Source organism: Eleginops maclovinus, chromosome 12, assembly GCF_036324505.1.
Source record: "Eleginops maclovinus isolate JMC-PN-2008 ecotype Puerto Natales chromosome 12, JC_Emac_rtc_rv5, whole genome shotgun sequence".
Taxonomy (NCBI): Eukaryota; Metazoa; Chordata; class Actinopteri; order Perciformes; family Eleginopidae; genus Eleginops; species Eleginops maclovinus.
This window is the reverse complement of record NC_086360.1, coordinates 13,496,211-13,512,126: the sequence shown is the minus strand read 5'-3', so window position 1 is coordinate 13,512,126 and position 15,916 is coordinate 13,496,211. Positions and strand designations below refer to the sequence as shown.

At 38.5% G+C, this 15,916-nt stretch overlaps 1 protein-coding gene across 1 annotated transcript; it reads left to right on the top strand.

Moving 5' to 3' along the window:
• Window positions 1-752: 752 nt before the first annotated feature.
• ptger4a (prostaglandin E receptor 4 (subtype EP4) a) lies at window positions 753-4,653 on the top strand. The gene is made up of 2 exons (XM_063898320.1): window positions 753-1,797; window positions 2,127-4,653. Exons 1-2 carry the CDS (start codon window positions 1,015-1,017, stop codon window positions 2,694-2,696), a joined length of 1,353 nt encoding a protein of 450 aa, XP_063754390.1. The 5' UTR covers window positions 753-1,014; the 3' UTR covers window positions 2,697-4,653.
• The last annotated feature ends 11,263 nt before the right edge of the window (window positions 4,654-15,916 follow it).

Sequence of the window (15,916 nt, the reverse complement as noted above, 5' to 3'; positions counted from 1 at the left end):
GATAGCCAGTTATTGAATATATTTGCATGACATTCGGTGAACAATGGATTTATCGTTTGACATTATGTTGATTTGTATCTATAATTACAGTAAAAATAAAGAGAGGACTCTTCATCCCAAATCAATCCTATTATAGGATGACTGTCGGGAAATCAATTAAGGGTAGCCTTTAACTGAAATATATATGTGGCTGTTACAGTATTTAGGGGTAATAGCAGGTGTTTATTTTATATAAATCATGTTTTACTATCACATTTCTACTGTTTCGAAATCACTGGTTAAACAGTGCACCTGCCTTGTCACGCAATTGATAAATGAATCTTAATACGATTGTGTTTTAAACTTAATCTCAGGTTGCTGTTTTTAACATTAAAGGAATACTTGGTCTCAACATGTTTTGGCTTAAATTGCTCTCAAAACAATCCTTAACTAATTGCCTAAAATATAATATATTATATACACAAATTAATTGTCCCTATGGTAATTTCAGAAAGACACATTAACATTATGAACGTTTTAACGTGGGTTCATGATGTCAAACCATGTTGTTCAAGCATTGTTAGAGTTTAGATTAACCTCTGTGTGACGGTGTTGCGAAATATGTCCAAGGTCTTTCGTGCACCAGACAGAGCAGGGCAGTGGAGTGAAACTAAGGGGAGGGACTGAACTCTGCAGGAAGCTTGAAGTCAGAGTCTTATTTCAATAAAGTCTGAGCTTGTGTCTGCTGCTTTCCTTTATCTCTCTGTCCTGTGAGGGAGATGTACTCTTGCAAAGCTTGCTAAGGACTGATAGTTAAGTAACCACAGCAGCTGCTACATGATGCTCTGCAGGGGGAATTGAACTTTTTTTCAGCAGTTTGTTTTAAGACAGGGTTCAAACTGTTTTAATTGGATTTTAACAATGTTGCCCAGATTTCTTTCATGTGCACTTCTATCAGTTTCCTGCTTTGGACTAGAAATGATTGCCTTAAGAAAAGTTGTTTCTCGACTTTAACTGCGTTTGAAGGACATAACAATGAATAATCAATCGATGACAGGGAGGACAATGGTCCCGACCATTCCGTCCATTATGTTCATTTTTGGGGTGGTTGGAAATGTTATCGCCATCGTAGTTCTTTGCAAATCTCGCAAAGAACAGAAGGAAACCACATTTTACACGCTGGTGTGTGGACTGGCAGTGACGGACCTGCTGGGCACACTGCTGGCCAGCCCGGTCACCATCGCCACTTATGTGAAAGGCTCGTGGCCCGGAGAGGACCCGTTGTGCCAATACTTTGGGTTCACATTGCTCTTCTTCTCTTTGGCAGGGCTCAGTATCATATTTGCCATGTCCGTGGAGAGATACATCGCTATTAACCATGCGTACTTCTACAATGACTATGTGGACCAAAAACTGGCGGGTTTGACACTCCTAGCGATATACATCTCCAACGCGCTTTTCTGCGCCCTGCCGATTGTTGGCTTTGGACAGGTGAAAAAACAATACCCGCAGACTTGGTGTTTTTTGGAGTGGAGGAGCAACAAGACTAGCGATGCAGCTTACTCCTACATGTACGCCGGTTTCAGTTCTATTCTGATCCTCGCCACTGTTATCTGCAACGTGCTGGTGTGCGTGGCTCTGATTCGGATGCACCGGCGCTTCGTGCGTAGGATGTCGCTGGGAACCGATCTTGGGCGCAACGTGGACCCGCCGAGGAGAGGACGCAGCTTTGGACGTCTGGCCGGTGCAGAGATTCAGATGGTTATTCTGCTTATAGGCACTTCGGCAGTGGTGCTTATCTGCTCCATCCCACTTGTTGTAAGTTCACTGTTTCTGAGTACTGTAGGCTCTCTTTATCGTTTACGCACTAAATGTAAAAAAGCAGACCAAACAATTTTGTTTACATTCCACTTTTTCCGTTCTCTGGCTTTACTCCATTACCCACGTTTTATTCAAGGCTCCCCACAGACGAAAATTAAACTGATTCCAAGAGGAGTTTTAGAGAAAGTGATAAAACATATTTTTATTTTTGCCTCCCTTCTCTTCATTTAGTGTTTTTCGCAATTTTCCTCAGAACATGTAGAGGTGCAAGCTCACACATAGTTGGAAACATGTCCACTCATAATGTATTCTTTCTTCCCTTATAGGCTCAGGTGTTTTTGAACCAGCTGTATAAAACTCCAGTGGAGCTGCGTCTGGACAAAAACCCTGATCTCCGAGCGATACGATTTGCCTCCTTTAATCCCATTCTTGACCCCTGGATCTACATCCTGCTCCGCAAGGCCGTTCTCCTCAAACTCATTGAGAAAATCAAGTGTTTTTTTTGCAAGATTGGAGCACGGAGGCAACAGAGACAGGGACATTTACACTGTATAGACGCCCAACAACACTCCTTGGCTATTTCTAACCAGGATTCAAAGTCGTTGGTTTCCCACGACCTGAGAGACTTCACCAGCAGCTCCCAGACGTTCCTCTACCTGCCAGAGGGAGGTGAAGTGTACAAAGGAAGCTGCCATAAATCAGAAACACCCTCTGCTTCACAACCTTCATCAGTCAGAAACTCACAAGCATCTTATTTGTCTGAGCAGGGCAGCTTTGAGGCTCAGAGTAAAGAAGGGAAAAATTTAATCAGGGACGTTTCAGCACTGCCATGCCCAAAAGACCAAGCACTTCAGGTGTCGTTGAACACAGACACAGTTGAGGAAAAATGTATCTGACTTAGGAAAAAACTCTGAGTTCAGTCTAAGGGAAAACGTCTGCTAAAAGTGAACTTTTATAATTCTGAAATTAGTAATATAAAGAAAATGACTCTTGTGATGCGGGGCACATGAAGTGAGAGAAAAAGAGGAACTTGAAGTGCTGTGAGCTTTATCCTCCTGTTGTTCTCTGTTTCAGCATCCAGCTACCTCAAGTGACTATTTCTGACTGCATGAGCGATTTGTCTTTTTGCCCAAAACAGATGTCGTTCTAACAGAGATTACCCACTACTTCATTACTCAAGTTTCAGTGATGGAAAATCACTTCATAATTTCAGCAATACTTTGTTCAATCATTGTAAAACCCTTAACTGTGACATAGATGGTCCAGTTGTGTAGAATCATTGAGTCACAGGCTTGTGCTTAATATCATAATTTAAACAGTTTTGAATGTGATCCCACTAAGTAATCACTGGCATGTGTGCTGCCATTGTAATTTACATATTTAACAAACTCTATTGTTCAGCGCTTTTTGAAGGACATGAGTTAGTTCCATGACTGATAAATAGTATTTGTATGTGGCAAACACTGAGGGTTTTGTTCCTAAGCCCTTGAATACACACACATATGTCATCTCAAATTATGAAAACTTTCCCATTTTACAATTAGGCTACAATGGTTCCTGTGCTGTAGTTATCAACACTTATCCCTTCCCAAAGCTACAGAAAGTGTGTTAACCTGTGGTCAGATGTTGCATTAATGTTGAATTCAGCTAAATTTGATATCAAACTTATTTCAGCACACTTGTCATGTTGAGAGAAAAATGTGTTGTAGATGATTGATGTTGTGTAAAATATTGTTTGTAATAACATTATTCTTCTCCAGGAGAAGGTTATCGATGAACCACACGCCTTAAGGGACTGTCCACACTAAAAGATGTGTTTGTTTGATCAGAACGCATGTCGTTGAATTGCTATTTTCAGCACATCCAACATCCAGAAAATCACGACTTTGCAAACACTTACCTACAAATATTTCCATTGGCAGTTATGCTGTAGATTATCTTCACTCAAATGATTTGTTCTGGTCAAACCATGCCACATTTTTTTTATGGTAGGATTCCCCTTTTTTATTTTCTCATAATGATAGTCAATTGACACTTTCTGCAGCTGTATAACCCCTGTACATTTACATGACTGAACCTTTGAACCCATACGTTTGAGCTTTTTCACTCAAATGAGCTTTCAGCTTGGAGGCAAATTCTGCCTCCCTGTTATCAAATCAGCTCCAGATTGTTGCTTTATGTAATGGATACAATTCCTGCCTTATTTCAAGGTCTTTAATTTATTTTTTTATTTGGTATTTAAATGATGCACTTTATTTTGTATTATGCATATATTGTGATGTACAATTAAATCTGTGGCCACATAGTTACTGTTGTATCACTTTTCATATCTGTGAAAGTTCTGTGGTTTGTGCTAAAGTCTAGCGGTAATATCTGAGAAATTTAGGAAAGTAAATGTATACTTTTTATAATGCAGCTTTAACGCCCTTGGTATTGTTTCACAGCAAACATGACCTGTGTCATATCATCATATGTTGTCAACATAAAGCGGAAGTTAATAATATAAGCACCAAGTTTCTCACTCTCTCTTTTGCTGCTAAGGTTTGGTGAGATCCTCTCATGACCCCCATTAGCAAAGACACATGGCCCAAAAGAGAACAGGCTTCTCCAAAGTTTATAGACGAATAAAGGAAAGTTTAACACTCTGGGGTAAGGTTAGATTTTTCTAAGTGTACGGAAAAGCTCTGGGTCTTGCTAATGTGTCAAATAGCTAATTCCAGACATACACAGAAACAGAGAATGGAGTGGGAAAATCTCAGGAAGTCGACCTTGCCGGGACAGCTTCAGTCCTGAAACAATAAACAAAATCTAAGGCTCCAATGCATTGCAATTAATCTTAAACAAGCAATGCAGTTGCTTGGACAAACACGTTTTAATGACGCCTGAAAGAGTAGTGTCAGAGTGTCCTGCAGACTCTGGGAACAACACACATTATGGAATCAAATAGGGAAAAAATAAATTGGGATGTTCAGAAGCTCTACGCTGTGATACGAAACAATTCCTCCACTTGATTGTCTTTGCTGGCAGTCTGCCCGATACCTTATTAAATGTATAAATGAACATCCAATGAGGCTGACATTTACTGCCTGCGTGAACAGGGTCACAGTCACATCCTGTACAAATAACAATAGCCTCACTAACCTTCACTCAAACAGGTCTAACACACTTTTCTAAACATCAGCAATGAAGGAAGATTATTTTGTTGCATATGTCAGGAGTTGATACTTATGTAAAAGGATCCTAAATCACATACAAGTTGACATGAACATCATTGTGAAGCTGCTTTACAACACACAGGTCCTTGGGTGACACTCTGCACCCTGTCTCCTTATGTGCTCATTGATAAACAGCAGAAAACACCTGCTGCTCTTCCACCTCTGCTGTCACCCTCAGTTATAAAGGACACTAAACAATCCCAGTCTGGAAATATGCCAGAACCAAAGCAGAAGTGATGCAAGAGCTGATAAATGCTCTACGGTGGTAACAGAGCCACAGGCTACTTCCCGAAAGTAACTGAGAAAATAGAAGATGTGATTAGAAAAAACATTAATCCCTACAGTGTTTCCCTCACATTAGTGCCAATATCAACCTGTGTGACGTCAATGAAGCAATAGGATCCTATTACTGATATACTATAACAACAAAGATGCCTAGAGTAGTAACTATGAAAGCTTAGATGGTGAGTTCGCCCTCACATCTTACTGACACAGAAGATGGTTCACCTTATTTTTTCCCAGGAAAGAAAACTGCTCACAGTGAGTATTAGGGAAAGTATTTGTATAGAAAACGTGTTGCTTTTTTGTCCTGTGAGAACCATAAATGATATTCCATTCACCAAATTTCCACATGAATATCAATTTACTCATCACGAGGAGTGCTGGTCTCTCTCTCTGTAAAAAGTTTATTTCTTCAAAGCAAAAATGTCTGGCCTTAAATATGAGAACACAGTTTTTAATGAAAGCTTGTGTTATCACTGGAGCTGTGAGAGAAACAGTATGTCCACCAGGCTGAGGAAGTCTGTTGAAAAATGCTACTGAGGATATTTGACCATTCTTTTGTCTCTCTCGACTTGACAAAATTGCTGAAGTGCACCTTTAAGGTGAAAGTGGAAACCTCGGTGCAGATATCTCACAATTTGCACGGATAAATCCCAAACTATTGATGGCATATACTAATTACCCTATGTTTTATCTTTCGAGTTTATGTAAGAAGAAAATGATAACAGTTGTTGCCATGCGTTCTATTAACCAGAATAAACTGGATTTTCTGTATTTGTTGGTCTTATCTTAATTACTATTTGTTTAACCAGGTGAGGCAATTGTAGTTGGACACCTGTTCTGCAATGGAGACTGGGCCAAGACACTGCAACAAAATCCCAAATCAGTTAAATAGATCAAACAAACTAAACTTAATTTGAGTAAAAACATGGTGTTATTTTCTCATCTATGTTTGGATCTACTATTACTATCTTATCTATCTTGCTGTCTCTTGCTGCAGCTCAGTGCAGCTGCTGTGTGTTCAGTCTGGCAGGCGACGGAAATGCAAACAGCTCCCGGACAGGAATTATTCACCCTGCTGACTCTGTTAAGTCCTGCACAAATATACAGTATGTAAAGCCACTTATTTCAAAGCTTTAAAGCAGAGTTATGTACCCCAGCAAGTTCCCATGAAATCCGCAGCTAATGGGTATGACTTTGATCTTCGCTGTTATATAACACCAAAGCAACTAGGAAAATCTTAACCACATGGGATGACCTGTCAGACAACAAGCCAATCAGACACAGATATGTGGACTTTAAATGTACTTGCTGTACATATTTAGACTTGTTTTAAGTATGTATGAATCTATTTTAATAGTTTCGTCTTTTTGTCTGGCGTTGTATTGTGCCCCCAGTTGCAGGAAAGCATTATAGCATCTGGTGATGGTGCTGGTGTGTGTCATTCAATATGTGTGTGGGTGTATTCACATGGGTCGCACAAACTACGTGTTTTCCACAGTAAGTGAAATACTTTTAGCTTTATTTTTCAATGAATAAGTAAATTCATATCAGTCACATGCCTTTAATATTGGACGTACAATGATGAAGCTGCAGGGATGATGTTTTTGTGCCTAACGGGATGTTAGCATCCCATTGGTTCCCTTGACAAAAATCTAGTGGGAGGTTTCCATTTGATGTGTCATTATTAAAAGAAATAAGTATTTGGCAAACAAAAGTTTATTAATCCACAATCGGGGTATTTTTTTCGATAGATATTTTTGTCTAGGAACATAGTTTGAAAAAGATGTCTTTGGCTTTTGTTAAGATCTTATTTCAGGCACTTTACCCATTCAGAAAAGATGAATAATGTTGCCTTCAGAGCCAGCCACACACTTTATGCTTACTGCCCAGCTGCTGGCCGCTGCTTCATCATCAAAGTATAGACACGATAGAAGAAGGCTACTGATCTCTCACAAAACATGGCAAATAAAAGTAAATAGATTAGCTACCCAAAATATCAAACTATTCCTTTTAAATTACTTTTAAAAAGTTATGCAATCATTAATAGTTGAATAAACAGCCACCCCTTCAGAAGGTGCAAAGCAGTTTGAAAGTTGTTGGTGTCAGATTTGAGCTCTAAATGCCATGTTAACCACATAGTTTCAGATCCTACAGAAAGTCACATGTTCACCGGTGCTCACACATACTGGAAGCCAGCAGTGTTTCCCAGCTCGCACCAGTTTCCCTGCCATCTCCTTACCTCAGTCAGTAATTCTTGAATTCCTGACTGAGGTAAATGAAGGAGCACTACAATAACTATGTTGCTCCATTTCCCGAATAATCATTATCCCTCTGATCACCTATTACAATAAAAAATGATCCTTCTACATAATCTGTCACTTTCAAATCTGGTTAACTTGACTACATAGCTCCCCCAGATACAGAAGTTTTGCCTGGGAATCACATTACTTGCTTCACTCTGAGGTTTTCCCAACAAATGGTATTCTGAAACAATGTTGATGGCGTTAATTTTGCTTATATCCGGATCTGTTCTCTGATTTCAGCAACTCATAACTTAAAGCCAGTTGTTCGGTGTGCCAGCGTTAGTTATGACGTATGCATCAAACCAATTCATTAATCATGTGCTGTGTGAGAAGGAAAGAAAATATGGTAATGAATCATATCTTTAAAAGAATGTCCGACAATAGAAACATAATATTCTGCCGAAATGTACCCAGAACCAATTTGCTTTTACCAAGTGTTATTTTTAAGTGACTGCTGTTTTTTTTTAAAATATGGTTATTTTGAACTTACAAACTCAAGGTCACAAATGTAAGGTTCTCTGAAACAATATGCAAGAAACAATAAGTAAGAAATAGTAACACAGGAATTAAACGTATGTGTGAAAATAACCCAACAGTAATATAAAAATAAAACTGGTTCATAAACCTTTTGATACTGGATGCTTTTCTACATATGGGTACAAAATCTCTGCCCTGCTCTGGCTCTGTTACACTAACTCTTATTGGTTCAAGTTTGAGTTGTATGTGAATGCTTTTTAAGATACTCTTTGCAAGTCTAATACTGCTGTTTCTGCTGCCATAACAATTTTCTTAATGTGAGCTATTTGAAAACAGTCTGTGTCATATCAAATGTGGGTCCGAGCTGATGGCATGCATGGGAACCTCTGCTGAAAGATGCAGCATACAAGAGAAACATGATTTAGTGGAGGGGTTGTTTGGACTACCAAGATAAAACAACAGTTACAAGCCATAAATCAGCTAAGTTGTGTCAACCTGAAATGTTTCATGAAGTAATTGACTTCAAAGGGGCGGGTAATTAGTGGGAACATTGTGTTTCTGGAAATGTATTCTGAATATTGATCATGAAAAATGGATGTGGGTTTTTTGCTTGTCTCCATTTCTGTTTCAAGAGGCAATGCCTGCACAGCCAGTTTCTTCCACTTGTGATCCTTGAGTTCAGATCCCTGTCCCCTGCCAAAAGTAACCAGACGCCTTCCTCATATCCGCTATACCTGACTTGGACCAACATGAATGTGAGTGCTTTACCAGTGCTTTACCGGGAACTGAGAACAAGTGCGCTTACTTGCACACACATCAGTTGTCACCTCTGAGTGTACTTTCAGGAGGCTAAAAGTAACAAAGACATCATGACGTGATGGAGTGCAGATGTGGTGCAAGGGCATATTGTGGATCCGTCTCCTTTGATTTCACCACACTTGCACTATTGTGACCATAATAGACTACACCTTTTCTGTCACATGACCAATTTATCACAAGTTATCGTACGCTGGCGACACATAATGGTCTTACACAAGCTGAAACAGGATTTGCAAGCTCAACAGATTGACACATGCCCTGGGCTTGGCCATATCATTAGAAAAAACTACTAATTATGTCCCAGTTTTTAAATCCCCTTTAAATGCCAATATTTATCTCAAATTATAAAGAAACCAAAAAACAGTAGGGTAACACTGAAGTTGAAAGACGGTGATAATAAAAAAAACATTTTTAAAAACTCTGCTCTGCGTCAAAGGTAGTGATATCTTTGAAATTGGAGATGAGGATTTGTGCTGAAAAGTTCACAGTCAAACCATGAACTTTACGTTAACACAATGCGATACTTTGATGTTTCATGACTGTTTTTTTTAAACAATTTGCACAGCTTCTTTGGCCTTTGCCATAGCGTCAATTAAGGATACCCAATTTGAAGAGAAGATTAAAGACACAATCTCCAAATTTAACAACATCGTAACTTCAACAGTAATATTTTATGCCCAATTTGAGGCTTTAATTACTCCCTCATTATTAAACAGGACTTCTAGTATTTTATCTTACATCAGACTATTGAAGAGGTTTTTATCCAATGTTTTAAACCTTTGATATCTTACTTTTTCTGTTAAGACAAAATAACCAAACCTCCAGAGGCCCTGCACACTCACAAAGGTGTGTTCAATTTACTGAATGTAAAACAATGTTTGCTGTTTAAAAAAACAAAAACATTTTTTAAATTGAGTTGTTAAAATAAAATCCTCTATAAAACTTAGTCCAATTTTCTGGTAATGTTTAATTTAGGGGCGAGACTTTTCTGAAGTTTCTTGTCCAATGTAGCACATTTAAATCGTGATCTTATCACGCTCACTTCTCACACTCTACCGCATGTTGTCCACTCGTGGGATTTTTTTCTTTGTTGCATAACAACCACTCAGACAACTAACCATAAAAAGAGCAAAAAAACACATTTACAAAAGAATTATAATCAGTGTTTAGGTTTCAGGATGATCTGATAACATAATTTGACCAGGATTGGCCGCGCAGCATGACAGAGACTGTCCCTCACGTATCCTTCTGTGACAATCTATCTCCTCTTCATTTCCTCCTGTGCATCCTGCCTGAACCACAAGACCCTGCAGTATGTTTGTTGAGAGAGTGTCTTCAATGTCACAGCTATGTTATCACAAAGTTCTTTCTGGACGGGATAGAAAATAAACATGTGTCGTTTTGGGAAACCAATTAAGCTTATAATCTGAAGGCTGTGAAAGGATCTGAAGTCAGTCTCACATAGAGGAGACATCTTAGACTCTTGTTTGAGTTTACATTGCTGCTTGATGTTTATATCTCTAAAACTAATCAGGGTCAGTCAGTTCATTTCTCAGAGTGGATCATGAATCGGGGTGTGGATGGATCACAAGTATTTGATGTGTATTTTGGAAAGATTTAGCTATTTTCCAGTGGTCTCAAGTACATTTACTAAAGTACTTTCCTGAAGTACAATTTTGAAGTACTTTACTTGAGTATTTCAATTTGATGCTACTTTGTACTTCTAGTTCGCTACAATTCAGAGGTAAAACTTGTACTTTTACTGCACATTTATTCAATACCTTTAGTTACTTTACAGATTTGGATTAATGATGTGAAATTGTTACAATTTAAATAAGAATAAATTCACAAGCTACCCTGCAGTATACAAAGTCATTAAAACTAGCTTCACCTTTATAGCTTTGATAACACTTTAATGCATTAATATTTATAATCAAATCACATGATGATTTATCATTCTGAAATGAACCAATGTGCATAATGATCACTTTAAGTATATATTGATGCTAGTACTTTTATACTTTTACTTGAGTAGCATTTTGAATGCAGGACTTGTACTTGTAGCAGAGTATTCCTACACTCTGGTACTTCTACTTTTATTCAAGTACTAGATCTGAGTACTCCCACCTCTGTCATTTTCATTTTTTAAAAACACACAAGTTTTATGTATCTGAGACGCTTTATGTTTGACTTTAGTATCACCTGAGCAGTCTAAATTGTTAGCAGAAAATGTAAGCATATTTTGGCAGCAATACTTATATTACATTTTTCTTATTTGCTTTCGGAGTGTTCCTTAAATAGGCAAAACAATAACACATATCCAACACACAACCTCAGATTAGTGATTCTTACTGAAAAGGTTTTATTTGGATTTATATGCTTTATTGTATTTCAAATAATTGCAGTAAGTTAGCTCTTATAATACCCAAATGTTATTTATCATTTACCTCCCTCTCCCCATAGTGTGTTGGGTAATTGTCAGTTTTTTATTACTTTTTTCATGCAATATTTAGACACTTTGAGGTACCTTTTATTCTTAGGATGCACATCATAAATAGAGTTTACTATGATGGTTTTTATGATATCATCTGTCTATTCGTGTAAGCCAAGTCACCAAACAGGCAGCATGCTCAATGATAGACCTGATTTAAGTTGGATCAATACTAATGGAAGCGTCTTAAATCATAGACAATAAATAAAAAAGTCCAAACACATATATTGTGCAAAGAATTAGGAAGACTGCAAACATTTAGAGTTCCCAGTTGTCAGTTCAAGATGATTTTGAATCCTAAGAGGACAAATAGTTTGAGTGGTATCAGTGGTCTTTAGTTTGCTCGAATGTACAATCTAAAAGGATAATGGTGTGTCCAAAGACATGAGCTCTGGGATTCAAAGCCTTTGAATCGATGTTCAAAGACACTACAGATAAATGCAGCGTCTGAAGTGCAGTATCTGGCCCCTATGGACGTGTACACCCATGACAACCTATCTGGTCCTCTGTAGTATAAATGCTTCCTTCACTCCCCATGAATCTGAAAGAAGTTGATTTACTCCAGTCGACATGTTTAGTTGTCAGGTCAAACATCTTGAAAGTTTAAATGGATTTCCTTTTTCCTGCCTGCATCACTGATACGCATCTTAAAAACATGTCAATCCTCTTAACTAACAGAAAGGTACTGGGACTGGGACAGTCATTGTTACATAGTGGCTGTGGTTGCCAAAACATGATGGCTAAAAGATATTACTACTGATTTTAATGTTAGAGTTGGTGTTTGATCACATATTTTACCAAAAATATAATGAATAGCATTAACATGCTAAAAATATAACAATAGTATACCTATATAAACCTAAGCTGATTTATTACTTTATTTTGCTGAGTAGTTTTTGTCAAGGTCATCCATTTGAATCTACTCTCTGGAGTTCAAATAAGTTTGCAAAAACACTTAAAGAATCACTTTCTTGTCAACATGTTAATTGCGTAACTCGACAGCAACAACTAAAGGGGATTTTAAGTTATCACATATAACACTAGCAGAGGCATTGGACACATGCAATGAATCAAAACTGAGGTACAACACCCTCTTTACCACATTCTGCACGAATATGATACGAAGATACTCACAGATGCAAACATTACCAGATAAATTGTTCCAATGAATCAGGTCTATTTCAGCACTGCAAACAGGGAGAAACAGGGAGGGAGGCAGAGGGAGAGTAAGGATGAGAGGAAGTGGGATGGAACAGAAGGAGGAACAAGAGGACAAGGAAGAGGAACATTAATCCAATTCAAATTATTGAGGCTGAGCACATCGTGCCGGCAAAATGTCTACTGTACAGCCAAAAGAAACATTGCTAAAAGTGGAGACAAACACGTTTGCCCAGACAGAAAGTAAATATAGATTGAAGCCATTTTATCATAATTTTATAATAACAATGTATCTATTTTCTTTCATTCTGTTGGTTATGTTAAAAGCTTTACATATCACAAAGAGTTTGTAAAAATATTAAGTATCTATTTGTTGTTGGTGCAGCAGCCCTGTCTGTTAGACTGCGCTTCAACAAAGTAATGGCACATATGAAATGAAGAAGCCTCCTACTTTTGATTGTAAAATTCACTTTTAATAGCTGTAAACAATAACCTTTAATACATAGAGCACAGCTCAATTTTTGTTTTGCTGGGGGTTTTTTATTTGCATTTTTCAAATTATTATTACTGCTCATCCTCTGTTGAATCAATGAGGTGCTGCAAACAACAATAAACTTTACATTTCAAATGCTAATGAAGGTGTCTCCCTCTGCTGGCTGCAGGGAAGTTCACACAAACAATGCCACAGACCTAAAGAAAAACCCTTTCATTATTCACTGAAAATACTACACTACAGAGATACTTCTACTGTATAAATGTCAGCTTGCAAAATAATCTTTACCCTTCCTCTCAAAGTAATACTACATTTTGACACATTTAGTGTGGTTAGCAATAAAATAACCAGGTATGATACTGTTTTAAATTTAATTGACAAATAGCATGGCCACAAGGGGGACATGTATTACACCTAATTATATAAAATAACAAATCTTTACTCAAACATTAGAAGCCAGATGGAAATAACCAACCACTTCCTTTTACAACAAGGAAGTCACCAGCTGATGGGAGCACTTATTTGCTTCTCAAGGGACTTTGAGCACCAGGAAAAGCGCTATAAATACATAATTCCTGCAACATGTATGGTTACTGTCGCCTTAGCGTAAACACACTGTATGCTTTAACTTTGAAAGGCAGCAAGCATGTCATCACCCGAACATAGCCCTGTGACACAAGAACATTTTTCACAAATGCCTGATGGAAAGTTGTAAATGTTACAAAGATATACACAAATGTCTTAGTATTCTCAGATTTTCTATTTGTTTGCGTATTTGTAGGTCATTGTTATGTTTGCAATAACCTTTGTTACACATTACCACACACATTATTTTTCTGTTCACACAAATAATATTGAGTCAAATCTACCTCCATAGAGGTCACTCCCAGCGGACTGTAGACACAAAAAAGTCTTTGGAGTCAAACATTTCAGTTTCTTTATTACACTTTTTAATCAACAGTGAATCTTTGAGCGGTAATGATTCCAGAGGGGGTGGCCGTCAGGTTCAAAAGGCTCCAGCAGACATGTGGACTCGAGTCACATGACTTGGACTCGAGTCAGACTCGAGTCATGATTTTAATGACTTCAGACTTGACTTGATCAAATTCGGCATGACTTGCGACTCGACTTGGACTTGAATACTATTAACTCGAGACTTGACTCGGACTTTGCCTCTTTTACTTGTAATGACTTGACATGCCTTGAGTCAAAAGCTAAATTTCCTGATCATGGACATCCTTCCCTGCAATGCGAACCTGCGAAGCCCCAAAGACCGCAAAGTGAGAGAGCCGGCAGGCAAGTGCGAGCAATGCAATCATGTGGCGGAGTTTGGCCTTTTTGGATTGGATCAGGGACCTAACCAGCGTGATTGGATAATCCCCGGGTTTCCCCTCATTAATATTCACGATTTCCCCGGATTTCATCTACGGAAAAGATGCAATTGTGCCACGGAAGGGAAGCCTAGTCGAGAGCTGTCCGTCTGGTCTGCGTCTCTCTCAGTTGCAATTGGAAGGTTTAAGATCCAGATTAGGTTCATGGTTGTGAATTATCTATGTAAATCGACTCTATAGATTACACGTTCATTCTACATGTTGAATGATGATAGCGTAATACAAATATAGGCTATACATACAATGACAAAACTGCCGTGGGCGATATGTTATCCGTATCCTTTGTTAAAATTAATGTTCAATAGCTCTATGCCAATGGGAACAACAGAACGTGCGCATTACATATGGACCAATGCGACACGTTCATTAAGGCTGTGGACCGATAAACACTCAGTACCGTACGCACACCAACCGGCATTTGCGTGTTTAACACCGTGTTTAACACCGTGTTTAACACTGGCGTTACCGCCGCTTAACTTAAATAATGAAGAACTGCTTCTAATTACGACTTGGCCGAGATCTTAACGTGCTGTTTATGCGTTTCCCATGAATAGCCTACTACTATAACTCGGAGCGGAGCAGGATATAATGCGCATGTGCGACGTTGCTAGGCAACGTGTACAAAGGCTGGGGGGGTGGGGGGGGGATGCCCCCAGACCCCCCAGACCCCCCAACAACGGTTTAGTTTGTCACCTTTTTCAGCCCTTCTGAGTTTGCAGGTATGTACACAAATAACTAAGATTAGGGAGGTGTACTCTGTCTCTCTCTCTGTCTGTCTGTCTCTCAAGCGCCTACCCCCAGCACCTTTCATTGTGTGTAGTCATGCTGCTTAATTGTTATGCAGATTAAACATTGTTTTATTGAAATATTAGGTTTCTTTGTGATTTAAGCAAAATGTTGACCTACTGTAACTGGCATCCACTGAAGCATCAATGCCAGTTACATGCATCCACACAGTCCATGCCTCACTAGTCAAGGCGCTTTACCAACTTTAGGATGACAGTGGTGCCTTCCGTGCTCATACATTTCTAACCCACCATTCACACACAATACTTTGAAGGTCTTTGGGCGCATGCGTATATACAGATATATAAAATATATGCATAGTTTAATCTGTATGTATAAAAAAATACTGAAGATTAGGTTGATATGTTGAAATTGTGTGATCGTTAGTCTGATAATGGCATTATTAAGTGAAGAGTACATGATGACTTGTTCAGGACTCGAAGAAGCTTGGGACTTGGACTTGGACTCGACTTGGCTTTGGTGTTACTTGGACTTGGACTCGACTTGCCCTTCTCTGTCTTTACTTGGGACTTGACTTGGACTTGACTGCTGAGACTTGGGACTTACTTGGGACTTGCCAAACAGTGACTTGGTCCCACCTCTGGGCTCCAGTATATATCAGTCAAGGTTGTATTGATTTATATCGTCCAAACATACTCTTCTTTTAAGTTTGAATGTTTACAAAAAATATGTGGATT

Bases quoted from the DNA above. Each gene is read 5' to 3' on its own strand.
- ptger4a (XM_063898320.1), top strand. From the start codon at position 1,015: ATGAATAATCAATCGATGACAGGGAGGACAATGGTCCCGACCATTCCG. The intron at 1,798-2,126 runs GTAAGTTCACTG...CTTCCCTTATAG, and splicing joins TCTGCTCCATCCCACTTGTT to GCTCAGGTGTTTTTGAACCA.